General features: G+C 39.9%; 1 protein-coding gene across 2 annotated transcripts in view; it reads left to right on the forward strand.

The window, feature by feature from the left end:
• Positions 1 to 16,651, forward strand: part of RELN (reelin) — a 283,413-nt gene that overhangs the window by 40,742 nt on the left and 226,020 nt on the right. For both annotated transcript variants that reach the window (XM_058023699.1, XM_058023698.1), the window contains exon 2: positions 4,811 to 4,921. In XM_058023699.1, the coding sequence (XP_057879682.1) occupies positions 4,811 to 4,921 (111 nt within the window). The remainder of the gene's footprint in view (positions 1 to 4,810; positions 4,922 to 16,651) is intronic.

Raw genomic sequence — 16,651 nt, forward strand, 5'->3', positions numbered from 1 at the left:
AATCGTATGCACTATGTGTGGCATACAGCACCAGAAAACTGAAAATTATGTTTATAAGAACAGAATTAATTTCTTAAAATTATTTGACTATAGCTACAGTTTAAACTCCACTTGTTCTTTCCTGTTATGCTGCTACCTCCACTTGTGGTATAATTTCAGCAGCATCTTTGCCAGCCTCCTCCTTCCTGACCCGCTTCCTCCTCGAGACATGTCAGCTCCTGGCACTGCCAGAGGCTCTGCTGTCCCTTGTCCCACGGGAAGCACCAGGGCTCTCACAGAATCTTGTCATGCAAAATGAAAGGCTGCTCCAGCAAAGGCTGCTGCATCCCCTCCCTTCCCAAGGAAACAGCACCAAAGCTTCCCAGGGATGGAGACCTGGCCAGCCTGGGTGCCTGCCCAGCCAGCCTTGCTAGCACCAAACACAGCAGCAGGGATGTGCTGGGTGTGCAGGAGCTGCAGGCAGCAACTCCCGTTATTTTTGGTGGAAAACTGAGCTGAGGGCCTCATGATTCTCAGAAACATATTTTGTGACTGCAGTCCTTGTACAGAGAGAAGGGTAGGGCAAAACAGCACCAGAGGATTCTTCTATGGTGTTTCCCAGCCCCAGTATGATTTCTTTTTTATGGAGCCACTTCCTAGGCTTTTACAAAATAAACTGGAGTTATTCACTAATCCATGCATTCCTATCCATGTGTTTTGTGGACATGAATGTTTCATACCCATCATGCAAACACAGTTCACTTGATTTAAGAGATGGACTAAGAGTAGACAGTGGACATCTTTCCTGGCAGCTGACCAGCACATGAGGCTGACCCACACTTTGCTGCTGGGTTTTACACCCGGTCTCTCTTCCCTGTTACTGTGTGAGTCCCTCACACTGAACCTTTCTAGGATTTCCAGGCTACAGGTACAGATCCCATCTGCTTTTCATCACCTTCTCTTGGCTACTTTCACCAGCTGTGGTCCCCTCACCCCCATCACTCCCCATTTTCTCTTCAAAAATGTCCCTATTCCCTGTTCTGGTTCCAGTCACCACCTCTTCCATCCTAGTTCACTTTTGCCCTCAGGTCTACTTTTCTGTCTCCTAAGTTTAAGATATTGGTGATGGTATTGGTCAAACTTGTGGAACAACTTTGTGACATTTTGCACATTTCTCAACATTTTGAGAAGTGGGATTTTGATGAATTGAGTTTTCTCACAGAAGGCTTAGACTTTTGATAAAGATCACTCTCTTTCTCCTTTCTCTCCAGCCAGCAGATATGACTGTCTACTTTAAAACACTGAGTGAGAAACTTTCCACATCAAAACATCATCAAAAATGATATCTTCACAAAGCACTTCTGCTCCAACAAAGCAGTATAGCTGGACTGAAATATTTTTCTTGGGACTTTTTTCAGCGAGCTTTTATTAGTCAGAGAGTGCTCTAAGAGTACTAAGTGAGGACAGAGTTTGAAGAAATATTTAGATACTAAAAATGAAAATGTCTCTGTTGAGCATATGTGAACTCTGATTTTTTTAAAATGTGTATATATATAAAATATAATTTGTCCAAACTTGGAGAAACACTGTCATACTTGAGAGCAGAAGAGTTGATGAAAGCAAAGGACAGTGGAATTTTTCATCCATGACAACATATTCTCCTCTAACCTCACCTCAGAAATGAAATATTTTGACTGAAATTCAAGTAGCCCAAGGGGGTAAATACTGGCAAATATCTCAGGAACTGAAAATAGAAGGAAGTGTTGAGCAACTCTTCTAGTAGTTAGCACCTTTGCCTCTAAAATTTGCGGTGCGATATTGTCTGATCAGTAGGTCGTTCCAAAACGCATTTTTGGGAAGATGTTCTCAGTCGCTCCTGCTGGACCATTTCAAAGCAGTCGAGGCTTCCTGCCTTCTCTCTGAGGGGTGCAGGGTCCAGCACACCCCTGCCCAGCCACCCACCCATCCCTCCTTGCTGCTTCACCCCCCAAATCCTCCTCCCAAAGCAGGGTCATGTGGGGGATGGAGCAGTGCCTGCTTGGGCTTGTAGATGGCACCTGCTGCTGTGCTGTCCCCTGGGTGCCACGGGGCAGCACTGGGGCAGTGCCAGAGCCCCCCTGGCCTGCCCTGCCCTGCCCTGCCCTGCCCTGGCTGCTCTGTGTCCTTCCAGATGTTTCCCAAAGTCCCAGTGGGTCATGGCATTGGTCCTTGCTTCTCTAGTGCCAGATATTTTACATCAACTGCATATGGCCAGTGTACAGGCACAAACAAAGCCTGGTGAAGGGAAACTCCTTGTTCTTTTGGAAGAGGAATTTAGGACCCCACAGTAACAAGCCCTAGCCCCTATATAAAATCACAGTCCCATTACTGGGCTGTGCATTAGCACAGCTTTCCTGTTCTTGGTCATTATCACTTGGCATACTGTGTGTTTTCTTTTATTTTAGGGGAATTTGATGTGTTTCAACAGTGGGTAGGAAAAAAAAATCATCACTGAGAATGTCGTGATTAATTTTTTTCTCTTGAAGAACTATGGAATTATTCTGAAATGTATGACACATGTGTAATAACAGCCTAGTGCTCTGTTTTTAAAAAATGTGCTAGAGGCCTTGTGCAGTTTCCCAGAGGCTTAATGAGGGAGCCATACTGTGTTGGAAATTTTTCAACAATAAAAATTGACCTATTACATGCTTATGTAAAATGAGGGTTGACAATCACACAAATATGTCCAAAGTCAAATACAGGCATTGTGAAATATCACTTCTTTCCCACAGAGAAACTGGTCACCTGTTCACAGTAGGCTTTTGCATTATATCCTATCCAGTAAAGAATAAGATGCTTCCCTACAGGGAAACAAAATGGCAGCAAAGTACTGGCCCAGTGCCCTTCTATCAGTGCTTTTCACTGACTCTTTTGCCAAGTCTTCAAAAATAACACATAGGCATACTTTTCAACATATGTTTTGCCTCTCTGTAGGTTTAAAGGCATAAAGGGAAGAAAAGGTCATGTATTTATTCACCATTTCATCATCAAATGCAGGAAAAAAATCATTGTTTGCTTGTTTGATTTTCTTTTACTCTCCCTAATACATCTTTTATTTAAAAAAAAATCTAGAGTCTTTTGCTGTTCTTTTAACGTGTATCAGAAGTTGCCTGTTCTTTAAAAATGAACATATGGCTCTGAACCTGCATCTGAATTCAGGAAAGTGTCTATAGCAAAACACTGAAATTTGGAGTCATGGGAGCAGAAAAGTTGGATTCAGGGTTTATTCAGTGTAGTATTGAATAATCAAAGAAGAGAAGATAAATACAAAGAGTTGAATAATAAATTAACCATGGTAAATACTGCTCTTCTGCTCAAAGTAAATTTAGCTACTGTAAATTAGACAGTAATTTTAAGCCAAATGTGTACCACAGAGGAAAAACTGACTTTTAGGACTTAAGGAACCCATCAGTTTCTCTGTTGAATCTGTATCACCAATGACTGTCCTAGCAGTCACCTTGCAGTACCTTGCTTCAGTTTCCTGGCCAGTCACTGGCTCGTGATGTCCCCAGCCAAAAAAGGAGATACAGGGAAGTAGAATGTGATTTAGGAGTGATCAGAGTTTGTCCCCAGCAAAAGAGGGAAATACAGGGAAGTAGAATGTGATTTAGGAGTGATCAGAGTTGATCAGCAGTTCCTGACAAGCACTGATCTCTCCAAGTTAAGGGAATAAAAAGGATTGAGGTATGAAGCAGAATGAGTGTGGTAACCGAGGTCTGGAAGCATCTTCAGTGTAAGAGGCTACAAGTCATAAGACTCTTCTTCAGCAGAGAGAGCTTTTTGTTTTTTTATCTTGATCTTCATATGGTTGGTGACTGCCCAGCCCTCTGGTTTTTAGGGGTTTCTCAGCAGGGCCTCTCTGCATTTGAAGGAGTCAACAGCTCTTGCTGGTTTTGTATTGTCTCTGCACTCGCTCAGTATCCCTTCAGTCCTGTGCCCAAATCATTTATGAAGATGTGGAAGGGCACAGGGCCTGGAGAGCACAGGATGGAACCCTGTGGAACCCCACCAGTGGTAGGTCCCCAGTCTGATGTCACCCAATCACTGTAACCCTTTGTGCCCAACCTGTGAGCCAATGATGCGTTTATACAACGGTGTGCTGGATGTTCTGTGCGGAAGGATCCTGTGAGAGACAGTGTCAAAAGCTTTGCTGAAATCCAAAAAGGATACATCAACTGGCTTCCCTTGTGTGCTTACCTTGTCAAACACACCAAAGTAAAAATATGAAAGTTATTGTGTACAAGAATTGAATAAATATTGCAATAATGGTCAATTTTAATAAAGAATTTATAGATTCCAATGTTATTTGTATTTTCCATTTGGATGTTTTCTGCTATTACTGAAGAATCTCTTAAAAATGCCTTCCTGAGCTATTTAAATACACACAATCTGTAATGTTTCAGATGCCCGTATAACTTAAATGTATAATACTATAATAAGTGTGATAACTATAACTTGGCACTCTATTTAGATTCAGAAAGAACAGTACCATAATCCTGGTTATTTCAATGTGTTTACTACAGTTTAATGTCTGGACAATTGCTTACAAGCCATGTATTCCAGTGTGTTATTTTCTAACTCATTGTGCATTTCATGAATATGGTTTATCCTCCTGGCAAAGGCAACTTCCCAAGCACCAACTGAAAGTAAAAGTAGCATAAATATTGGGGAAATTCAGATGGATTCACTGGACTGCACGGTGGGATCTCATTCAAGAGCAAGAGCCTGCTCGCAGAAAGTGTATAGGAACTTAACCAGAATATTTACACGAATTTTATTTCTCTCATTTCAGTGACTATTTCGACAAGTACCTTCTTTGATGGCTTACTGGTAACTGGGCTCTACACATCCACCAGTGTTCAGGCTTCCCAGAGTGTTGGTGGTTCCAGTGCTTTTGGATTTGGTAAGTCCAGTGCAATTTACCTTCTGCAACCCAGGGTAATGGGCACTTGCTTGTACAGAGGACATCAGTAGCAAGACAATTCCTGGAACAGGTTAATTTAGACTGAGTAATCAATAATACATGGAAGTCAGTGGGAGTGAACAAGATAAAACAGTGGCAGCTTTTAGGCAGCTTTTATTGCTTCTTGTACCATCTTCACCTTTGCTCAGCCCTGGTATTAGTATGCTGAATAATATAAATTTTAAGACAGAAAAGCCTCAGCAGATAAATTGTTTTAAGTAGCCATTTCTAAATTGTGTGACATTTTGTATAAACTAAAGCATTTAGCCCAAAGCCCCTAAGTATTTCTTGGCCTGAAAACCTTTTCCTTTAAGCTTATGTCAACCTACTTTTCCATTCGGTTAATAGCATCTTCCTTAAAACCAGAATGCTGGTCAAGATATTTCATACAACCAATTATTTACCATGTCCCAAAAGCAGAATTGTTGTAAAAGGGATATGATAGGCTTTGCAAAATTATCATGTATTTCAGGTTCTGCTATAGCCCTCAGCTTTGCCAGGGACTAATATTTTTTAAATAATCCTTTCTAAATTTGTGCAAGTAATTGACAGCTATACTTTCTGCAGTTTGTTATTTGGTAGCATTTTTTATATCCTTACAAATAATAGTAAGAATTGCATTCCTCGAATTGGAGGAACTCAGTGACTCTATTAAGCACTCTGTGGTGAAGGTACAAAAAAAGGTACCAGTCATATGGTACACAACTTCACCTTCAGTAGCATGTTTAAATGTTTTAATTTTAATGTTAATTTGTCTGCTTGGGCCAGAATTCAGTACTTGGTTCATAATAACCTCTCATGGCACTTACTTTTGTTATAAAGTGTGTAGAGCATGAGTGGTCTGGGCATTTAAGTGTCATCCAGCAGGCACACATTTGCTTGTGAATTAAAGAATGCAATGTAAATAGCACATTATTTAAAACTGCACTGAGGGATAATTTGAGAAGGGCTTTGTTCTGTGGATAACACCAGAGTTCAACGTCAGACATTCTGCTCAGCCTTTCAAAGGGAAGAGCATGGCTGGCACAAGTGTTTCATGCCTTGTTCAAAAGGCACTGAAAGATTCTCTTTTCTGGAAGAATTTGTGCTGCTCCTTCTCCTTTCCCACTGTACTGTTTACAGAATGAATAGAATCTGATGGAGTAAGCAAGACAGAAAGAAATTACCAATGTGAAATTTCTTGGATGGTCAAGTCACTGGCAAGATGTTACCTTGCTGTGAATTAAGTGTTTATGCCATTGGGAGATCATGGCAAACTCACTGGGCAAAGTACACAGGTCATGTTTAATTACAACTAAGTATTTAAGAATAGCAATTAAGCAAAATTTTAAGAATCTAAATACCTCTGTGCATTTTCAAAGAATGTCTGTATTTTTCCCTAAATGTGTATCTTCATTTGTAGCATAAGTCTATTGCAGTTGATGTTTCATTGAGACAGATGTTAAAGTAACATGTGATGTATTGACAGAAAAAACAATGTGGCCTTCTTTAACTTGCCGAAGGTCATTCTCTAGCTCTTGATGTGTTACTTTAACAATTCTGTCTCTGTAAGATAACCAACAATTAAACTGGTGACATGTGTGCTCTGTATGCAAAAGAAGCTCCAAGCCTAGAAGCTGGAAAAATGCAAAAGCCAAAGTGATGCAAAAACAGTCATGCAGAGTTGGAGCTACTTGATTTTGCTCATCAAAACAAATTTTTAAATATCATGCCTGGGGAGATCTGATGCTCTGTCTTGAGCACGCCTCCATCTATGTTAGAGAAAAATTGCTGCCGTCTCTGAATTTCATTTTTTAAATTTAGTTTTCTGTGGGTAAACTTCAGGGTCAGTTGTGTTACAGTGTTAGTTAAAAATATTTTAAATAAAAGCCTTAATTTTCTATTTTTATTTGCTGTTTCCTAAGCTTGTATGTATATTGGAAAAAGAAAAAGAAAAAGAAAAAACCAATCTGAATGTTTCATAACAGATGATACTCTTGTGCAGCGTCTTTGAAGACACAGTAAAAATCAACAGTGAAGGAAAATGGCAATGGCTTTCAAATGCAATTTTATGTGAATCCTTAATCTATGATGTACTGATGGCTCCCAGGACTAAGAGCTACATCAACTTTTCCTATCTCCACTTTGCAGTGAGAGATGAGAAAGCTGGACTCTTCCAAAAGGTGTTTGGCATGTAAATGATATGCTTTTAAAAATTATTTGGTAGTTTTAAAAAGTAACAATATTTTAAAATCTACCATTTTCAGTAGAAAAATAGAGCAGTCTTCACAATATTTAATATGTTGTTTAGTAAAATAGTAGGTGGGAGTGACAATGTTTGGCTTTCTGAAGAAAACACAAAGCAGTTTCTCTAGAAACCCCGGATCCATCTGTTGTGCCATCATTTTCAATCAGCAAGGAGCAGTTTCTCCTTTGAGGCAAGTGATTGTGATATTCAGGTTTAGCTTGCTGGAAATTATTATTTTTTTTATGTTGAGGACTAGTCAGGTTCAGAGACCTCAGTTCAAAGATTCATGTGGTTTATCACAGATTAGATGGGGAAGGAGAGGCAAAGCTGGGCCTTTAAAACCTGAAGATAGTAATATTCTGAAATTGGGTTGATTGCTTATGGTACAGGGACGAATATTTTTTCTTCTTTTCAATATTACCATTGAAATGGTCTTGTCTGTCTCACACAGGAGGTCACACTGGATTATCATAATCTTCCAGACTGCCCAACAATTTGAAGTCTCCTTAACACCCATATATTGTCTCTTCTGTGCTATGAGCCACTGTGTTGTGACTACAATTATCTTTTACCAGTTTAGGAAGTTACTTGATGGAAACACAATCATTAAGATAATTTAAGTGTCATTACATTATATCTGGTGATTGCTATATGTCAGTTATAACAGTTAACCATGTCAAGAAGCTTTGAAAAAAAAAGGATAAAATATTTTAATTCTTAAGGTTATTGTTTTTTCCTTCTTCAGTACATATTGTATAAGAAAATATGTAGTTTCTGGTTTCCACAGACATGAAGCTTGTTGAAATTTTTATTTGGGAAACCTTCAAATGATTTCTTGGGGAGAAATGTGTGAGTTTTTGGGTATAAAAATTATTAGTAGTTTTCTCCCAGGTGAACCATTTTCTGCATTCAGATTAAGGTAAAACTAAAATTGTAAAGCTAGAATTAGAACTGGGACCAAACATAAATGTGTTGAAACTTCCCTAAACCAGGCTGGGGAGATTCTTTAGCAGAGAAATTATCTTTAAAAGCAGCTTTTAAGAAGAGGGTTTCTTTTTTCAATAGACTGTCTGATACAGCAGATACTCTCAGCTGCATCTCTTCAGTGTCATTTCCACTCTCCCTTCCTGATCAGTGTGGTGTGCACATGGAAATGTTCCCGCATCTTTCAGCGTTGATGGCTGATGGGCAATCCCAGTCTTTGTCTCCTCTTTTCACATGCCACACTGGTAGCCCTCAGTTTGTTCACACCCTGTCTGTCTCTGGAGACACATTTTGGACTTCTGTGGGATCTCTGTATCCATCAGTGCTTTTTGTTTCTTCTGCTTTTGTCCCTGAGGATTCTTGTTGGTGTTTGGCTGTTTCTTGACTGCTTGGGTCATCTGGCTGTGCTCTGGGGTTTATGAGCCCACCAAGACTAATCTCCCATGCCATCATTTAGGGCTCTTACTGCTTGGATTCGTCCAAATATAAAAGAGGAAAGTGAGAGACAGAAGTACTAAAAAAATTAGAAAGCTACAAATGTGGTGGTGGGTCTGATGGGAATGGTTGCTTTCAAATGAGAGTGAGGATAAATGCTTTGGAACTGGGCAAAGCATCCTTAAAAGGAGAACCCCAGAAGCAGCCCTGGTCCATGTGCAGTGGTGAGAGCACTGGGCATGGAAGGAAGATGTCACGATGGCAAAATGTTCTCTGGGCTGTGCCACGTGTGACATGGAAACACAGGAGGTCTCAACGGTGTTTCCTGGGGAAGCCTATGGCACAAGAGGGACTGGTCTCTTCTTGATGAACTGGGAATTGATTATCTAAAGGGTGGTGATGGACTGAGAGTTGGTGATCTGGGGGGTGGTAACTGAATTGAGAATGCAAGGTTTTGTCTCACTGTGGTGTATTGGAAATTTGGTGAGGGGAATGTTTTTGGAAGGTTTTCATTCTGTGTGTTTCTTTTTCTTTCACATATTGACAGTTAATCAAGTTTTTTTCCTTTATTCCTAAACTGGAGCCTGCTTTGCTCTATTCTTGGTCACATCTCACAGCAGGCACTAAGGAGAATATATTTTCATGGGGGCACTGGCATTGCACCAGTGTCAAACCATGACAGGGGGTGATAGGGGAACCCCTCTGCAGCTTGGCAGAAGCACCAAAACGCCCCGTGGCTCCTGCAAAGCTGTGTGCTCTGGAAAGCAGGAGCAGGGAGCAGGGTATCACTGCTACAATTACAGGAGCAGATTACAGCCTAATCCCTCGGCAGAGATAAGGAGCGCCGGGAGCTGAGGACCCGAATCTGTCTCATTACACAGGATGATCCTGGTGACAGCCTGGCTGAGCAGCCAGATGTGCTGGGCTGTGCACATCAAAGCGTGCCTTTGACCTGCCACTCACACTGCATCTTCATCCATTCCTGCTCTTCCCAAGGCTTTCTGGCTCCCTGGTAGCTTTTCACTTGATGAATACATGACAAATTATATTTAAGTTTGGTGTAATTAGTTTCTTACAAACTGCAGTGGGAAACATGAGCCTTCCTAGTTAAGCCACCCAAACCCTTGATTTTATGCAAAATCATAATGACTACACTGATGTTTACCTTTTAGTAAATGTGGAATTAACAAGTAATTTCCTGATAACATTTACGAATGCATTAACCTTCCAATCTAAATTGCAAAGGTACTCTTAGAAGTCTGTAGGCTCTATTGTGGCAGAGATAGTGGACTCCAAGCTCTGATTACACTGGAAAGTGTTGCCATAGGCCTAATTGGATAACAGAACATTTTTGTTTATATTCTGTGTAGGTTTAAACAACTTGTAATTTGCGATCTTTTAAAACAGATAACTCCTCCTACTGTGAGGTCATAAACTCCTAATTAAATTTTGGTTTTGTTTAACTGTGTGGGCTACTTTATAAGAAACTGGGAGGGTGATTTTACCTGGAAACCTTTTTATGCCTGAAATTGCATCTTCTAGAAAGCAAAAAACAGAAGATGAAAGATGATGTTGCAGTCTTTTCTCTTTTGCAATTCTTTGTTCCTATACCATGAAGGTGATCATACATATTTTAAGTAATATATTGACTCTCTGGGATTTAAAAGAATGAATAGTTACAACTAATCTTTGAAATATGGTGAATAATACATTTCCTAGAGGAAATCCTGGAAAGAGCAATCGCCAGATATAATGTAATAATGACACTTAAATTATCTTATACTCTTTGCTTTTTACTATTCTATTGCCTTTCGACAGGATTAAAGCAGCCCTCACATAATCCTTCACTGAGTATTTTGTTTACATATGTGACTGCCAACCAAAACCCCCTCTCAGTTTATAGAGGAAGGGTCATTTTGATCTGGTTCTGTATGGGTTGGGAACTGGGGGAAATGAAAAAAGTGGTTTCCAGGTCCTGTATTGTTGTATTTTCTGGGACCCCCTATGAAGGGAGGAAATGATGAATCTGACTCCATGTTCTTAGAAGGCCAATTTATTATTTTATGATCTATATTATATTAAAGAATGGTATACTAAGCTATATTAAAGAATAGAGAAAAGATACAGACACAAGGCTAGAAAGATACTAATGAACTCGTGACTCCCTCTTCAGAGTCCCACACAGCTTGGCCATGACTGACCATTAACTCAAAACAATTCACAGCAGAAACCAATCAAACAATCACATGTTAGTAAACAATCTCCAACCACATTCCAAAGCAGCAAAACACAGGAGAAGCAAATCAGATAATCATTGTTTTCATTTTTCTCTGAGGCTTCTCAGCTTCCCAGGGGAAAAATCCTGGGCAAAGAGCTTTTTCGGGAAATATGACCGTGACACCGTATCCCTTTTGGCTCTAGCAGCCTTAGAGCAGAGCTGCTGTGGGTGATGCTGCCTGGTGCTGGTTTCACCTCCTGAGGAAGAAGCAAAGAGGGAGCCTGGGTGGCTGAGGGACACCCCCAGTGTCATCTCCAAGGAGGTACCACAGACAGTGCACCCAGCTCTGTCAGCACGTGGGTCTGGACCATGCTCTGGAGGCATCCGAGGCTCCTCCTGATCCTGGATGGGATTTGTGGTTTTGAGCTGTCAGAGGCTTGGTTTTGGCATCAGTTTAAACACTGATGCTTCTGGGACAATGTTTTGCTTTCGGATTTTGACATATAGGAAAGAAAGGGAAGGAAAGGAAAATATCCCCCACTAACATTGTGAGATGGAAAAAGGCCAACTGTTGCATTTTCTTGTTAGGTGAGCCTATAAAATCAATCCCCCCTGCTCAGTCTGTCTCTCTGTGCTTGCTCACCACTCTAAAAAGTAAGGAATAGTCAATAAATGACAGCTCTTAAAAAAAGTTTTCAGCTATGTACATGCTACTGATCTTGAAGTGCAGTTTTTTACTGAAATTGCTGCAGATCCCTGGTTTATTTTGTGACAAGCCAAATGGGCTCCAGGACCCTCCCTTCACACCAGAGATATTTGCCAGAAACCAAACAGATGGTAAACTAGGAAGAAATGACCCTCGGCATTCTCATTAGAACAGTTGGGGAAATTTTAATAGGCCCCCATTTGCCTTGTGCTGTGTCTAATACCCTTTGAACTGCCACTTTTTTTTCCTTTTTTTTTTCTTTGTTACAAGTCAACTACTGCCATGTATATTTTAATAGGGATTATCAAATACAATTTACCCAGAAGATGTAACAGCCCTCCGCTGCTAATTAGCAAAGTTTAAATAGTCACTGAGTTCTGGAATAATTGGAAAGAAACAGTGATTTTTCTGCCAATGTATAATTACCAATTAACAGGAAGATAAAGTATCTGTATAGCAGTCATATCTTGAGGAATTTGTTAACAGTCAATTAAGTAGTCAATTGATGCCAAACTGACATTGGTCAAGAAAGTTTACATTTGAGTTTTAAAATACTTCCCCCTACAAATGGTATGTAAGAAAACCATAATGATGATAAAATTTTGAAAGTCTCTGTGTCATGATGTTTAATTACTACTCAATTGTCTTCCTGGCCAAAAGTTGACCATTTCTGCAAGTGATTGACTGTCATATGTGCCTTGTGGACAGGGTTTTAGCTTTATTAATACAACATATATTCATTATCATGGCATAGGCAGTAATTACCCATGCTTTCCTGGCAAGGAACTGCTGAGGAAGAAAATTCCCCACACGTTAGTTGTATAAGGCAGACAGCAATGCCCCAAAGGTTGGAGGAAAAAGCTAACTGGAGAGGGAGCCTACACAGAAAATACTTAAGTTGGCCTTGTTTTAGTCTAGTTTCACCCAGTCCAGTCACCTGAACACCTTAATTCTTTTCTGCAGCTACTCTTGGACTTGTCAGGTTTGTCTAACTCCAGCCATGGTAGCAGCAGCAGCTCTTGGACATCAAAATCCAATTTTGCCTAATCTGTTGAGAGGTTCTGAGTTAGTCCACAATTTATTTCAAATATCTTTGTAGCATTGTGAAAATGACATTAAAATACTTCAAGCTTTTAACCTTTTAAATATACCTGCAGCTCCTACTAGCATTTCTGTATATATATATACTAACATTGCTTGTATTTGTGAGCTCTGAATGGTGGTGCAGGTGAGTGTTTGATTCTACAGGCAACACTTAAGGCTTTGCAGATGAGATTGGGGTGATGACTGCACTGGAGACACTGAGGAGCATTTTCCATGTGCCAGTGCTTACAAAGGGACCCCTGGAGTTTTTAAACTAGAAATGCCTTTAGAAATACTTTTACACAGCCAAAACCAGAATGCTAATTGAAGTGTTGGGGCCAATTTTGGTCCAATTTAGCAAGTACATTTATTCAGTAGTGATGTTTTTTTTCAAGTCTTATATAAATCCTTTTTTTTTCCCCCTGAGTGACCAAAAAATGGTATGGGGAAAAGCTAGAGAATAATTGAATTTTAATGTGAATATTTCAGTTGCATCTTAATTTTTTATAAAATGCATGTAGTAAAAAAACTGGTGTAAAAGTTTTTGATCTGATCAGTGGTTTTGCTATACCTCATACTTCTGAAAATATTCCTGATTCCAATAAGGTAAAGATTTAATTCAAAATATATTAAGACAATAAATATACATTGTGACAGGTTGGTGATTTTTATTTATACTAATATTTATTGAAAGTAATTTGAAACGCTTTTTGAACTGTGCAAAATGTAGGTTCTTTTAATAACGGAAAATAATATATAAATAGGTACACACCCCCCATCTATGTGGACATATGCATTTATTCCTCACTCTCCTTTTTTTCAGCCTAATTTCAATATTGTGTTCAACCAGCGCTCTTTACTGTCACAAACAGTAACTCTTTGTAACAGTGCTGTTAACAAACATATTGCAAATTTTCATTTTTTTTTGTAAAAAAGCTGATGCCCATTGGAAAAGGATCTGGGAGTGCTGGTCCACAATCAGCTGACCATGATCAGCGTGTGCCCAAGAAGGCCAAAGGCACCCTGGGTTTTACAAACAGCACCAGGGCAGGGATTGTCCCCCTGTGCTCGGCACTGGTGAGGCCACAGCTCAATCCTGGGCTCAGTTTTGGGCCCCTCAGTACAAGGGGGACATTGAGGGGCTGGAGGGAGTCCAGAGAAGGGAACAGAGCTGGGGAAGGGTCTGAGCATGAGTCTGATGGGGAGCAGCTGGGGGTGTTCAGCCTGGAGAAAAGGGGGCTCAGGGCTGTGACCTTATCACTCCCCACAGCTGCCTGACAGGAGGCTGTGGCCAGGTCAGAGTCAGTCTCTTCTCCCAGGCAACAACGAGGAAAAGCAGAAATGTCTTCAGGTTGCACCAGGGGATGTTTAGACTAGGTATTAGGAAAAATTTTTTCACCTAATAGGTGGTTAAGCATTGAAAAAGTCTCCCCAAGGAAGTGATGGAGTTACTGTTCCTGGAAGTGTTTAAGAATTATTAGACGTGTCACTTTGTGGGCATGTTTATTTAGTGGGCATGTTAGTATTTGGTTAAAAGTTGGACTTGATTTTAGAGGTGTTTTCTAACCTTAATTATTTTATGATTCTAAATCTTGCCTTAAAATCCATCTTCTCTGCTTTTTAATGAGTAAATCACTCTTGTTTGCTATTGATTAGAGAAATGTCAATGTATGACATAAATTCTCTTTTGTTACTGTTTTATTTTCTTAGCAATAACATTTGGCCTATTGTTCACCAGCTAGACTGTGTTCTCAAAAGCAAGGACTTTCTTCTTTATTTTTCTGTACAGACATGCTGGCGCAATACAGCCCAATCTTTACTGCTCATGACTGTTATTATAATACAGATAATAGTGCAGAAAAGTCAAGGAGAAATGAATTAAGCCTTCATTGACTGCAATAACAGTAAAAAAAAAGCTTTCTTCTCCAAAAGATGTTGTCATTGTGCTTTGAGAGCTACCTTCAGCAGGATTGACAGGCTAGAGTTGCATGGTAACTTGTAGTAACAGAGGGATATCTTAATAAAGTAGGGGGAAAAGGCCATCATCTAGAAATTTAGGGCCATCTTAAAATTGCATTCTGTGTGTGTGTGTGCCACAAGAATAGATCAAGCAATTGTTCCTATGGCTGCATGAACTTCACAGTGCCAGTGTGCCTGCCTGCATTGCTTCTTGTCCAGAGCCTGGTTCTGTGGTGCCTCATTGTCACGTGTTGTGCTGTGACAGTCAGAGCCCCTTCTCCTGACTTCCTGGCTGTGCCAGGCCTATTATTTTCCTTGCATCTTGTGTTTGTCACAAAATGCAAGGATCTGATAGCATATTCAAGCAAAACTTACTGAGCTCTTGGACTTCATCAATTAAGATGCATTGAAGCCTCTTGCAAATGTGAAACGGTATTGGAAATTTTTTTTGTCATAATTTTGAAGACAAGTTTGTAAACTAATTTCTGGCATATTATGACAAACAAATGTCATCAGACTGCTTCCCCCTTATCTGCCAATTTGCCACATTTTGAAGTAGAGTTGATTATATGTGGTGAAAAATCAGGCTTAGAGGAAAATGGAGCCCTCTGTTAAATCCTGATCATCACCTGTCCTACCAGCTGAATTCACTGTTTGCTTGTCTCTTGTCAGTGTTGTGACTGATAATCATTTGTGTGTTTTCAGAGATGGTTCACAAGAAAAATCTGCTCCAAATCTGCTAAAAGGAATATCCCAATTTTCAAGGCTATGCCAGTGAAAGGTGATTGCTGTTTGCAGGGAGTGAATGGTAGGGTTGCATTTATTGGGTGCTAAAAGGCTGAACTAGAGGAGCGGGTTCCCGGGTTCCTGCTGGCAATGGGAGCAGGGCCAGCTCCTTTTGGGGCACAGGAGGGAAGGGCTGAATCCCCCGTGCTGCTCCTGCTCAGCCATCCCCAGCTCTGCAGGCAGCTGGAGAGGAGGGACTCTGCCTTTGCATGGGCAAGGTCATTCTCTCAGCTGGTGCCACTAAAAGGGGTATTTGCTGACTACCGAGCTTAGAAAATTCGGGGTTGTTTTGATGCGAAATTTGTGAAGCATCTAAAAGGCATTTGCTTGTAAGTGAGCATCACCTCACAGGAACCTGTCAGTCCAGCCATTCTTGCTATAAAATCCACAGGAAGGAAAAGTGCAGATCTTCACATGAAGCCCTTACTCTTTGCAGTAGGGTTGTTCTGCCATTCTGCTCTGCTGGATTTTATCACTGAATGAAGTCTGTAATTCCAGGGTGGTCATGTTTAAAGTTTTCGAAAGAGAGGGAGAAAAAAAGATTATTTTAAATTTCTTTAACAAAATATGTGTATAATACTTTAATAGTTCATCTGCTGCTTGAATTTCATTATTTTTGGTGACATATTAGACATAGTGTCATTTGAACACTGACTTTTGCTCCTGAAAAGAAAGAAAACGTGTCTTTTAGGTCAAAATGATAACTTCAGGATATTGAAAGCCTTAAGCAAGGATTTATTTAAATTTATTAAATGAGTCAACCTACTGTAGTTCTTGCCTTATTTCAACCTTTAAGAAAAATAATGCAATTATTAAAATAGGTGCAGTTTGGAGCCAAAGCAGTTGCATCTTCAAAAGGCTTAGCTTAAGCTGTTTGAGTGCTTGAAGGAAAACAGCTTTTAGAAGAAATCCAGTCAGTACACAAGTAGTCAGTGTAGGAAAGTAAAGATACTTTGCAGGTGTATGAGAAGGTTGGATTTTTTTTTTCCAATTAGCATCAAATTAAATAGCTGAATGTTGAATATCTTGTAGTGTTTTGGGAAGATGTGCTGTTGTTCAAAACACTTTCACTGAGCTCTAGCTTGTTTAAATAAAACTATTTAAATAATTACTTGACAGGGCTATTTTGGCAGCATCACAGCAAGTGATGAAACATTTTACATAGCAGTTCATGAATAAAGTCAGTATTTTTCTTTTTTATCCCTCTGACATTTGCTATATGTCTGTTTCTGGATAAACTAGTGACACAAATATTTTGTGACACTGGACTCA

The sequence above is a fragment of the Melospiza georgiana genome, chromosome 4 (genome assembly GCF_028018845.1).
Source record: "Melospiza georgiana isolate bMelGeo1 chromosome 4, bMelGeo1.pri, whole genome shotgun sequence".
NCBI classification, from domain to species: domain Eukaryota; kingdom Metazoa; phylum Chordata; class Aves; order Passeriformes; family Passerellidae; genus Melospiza; species Melospiza georgiana.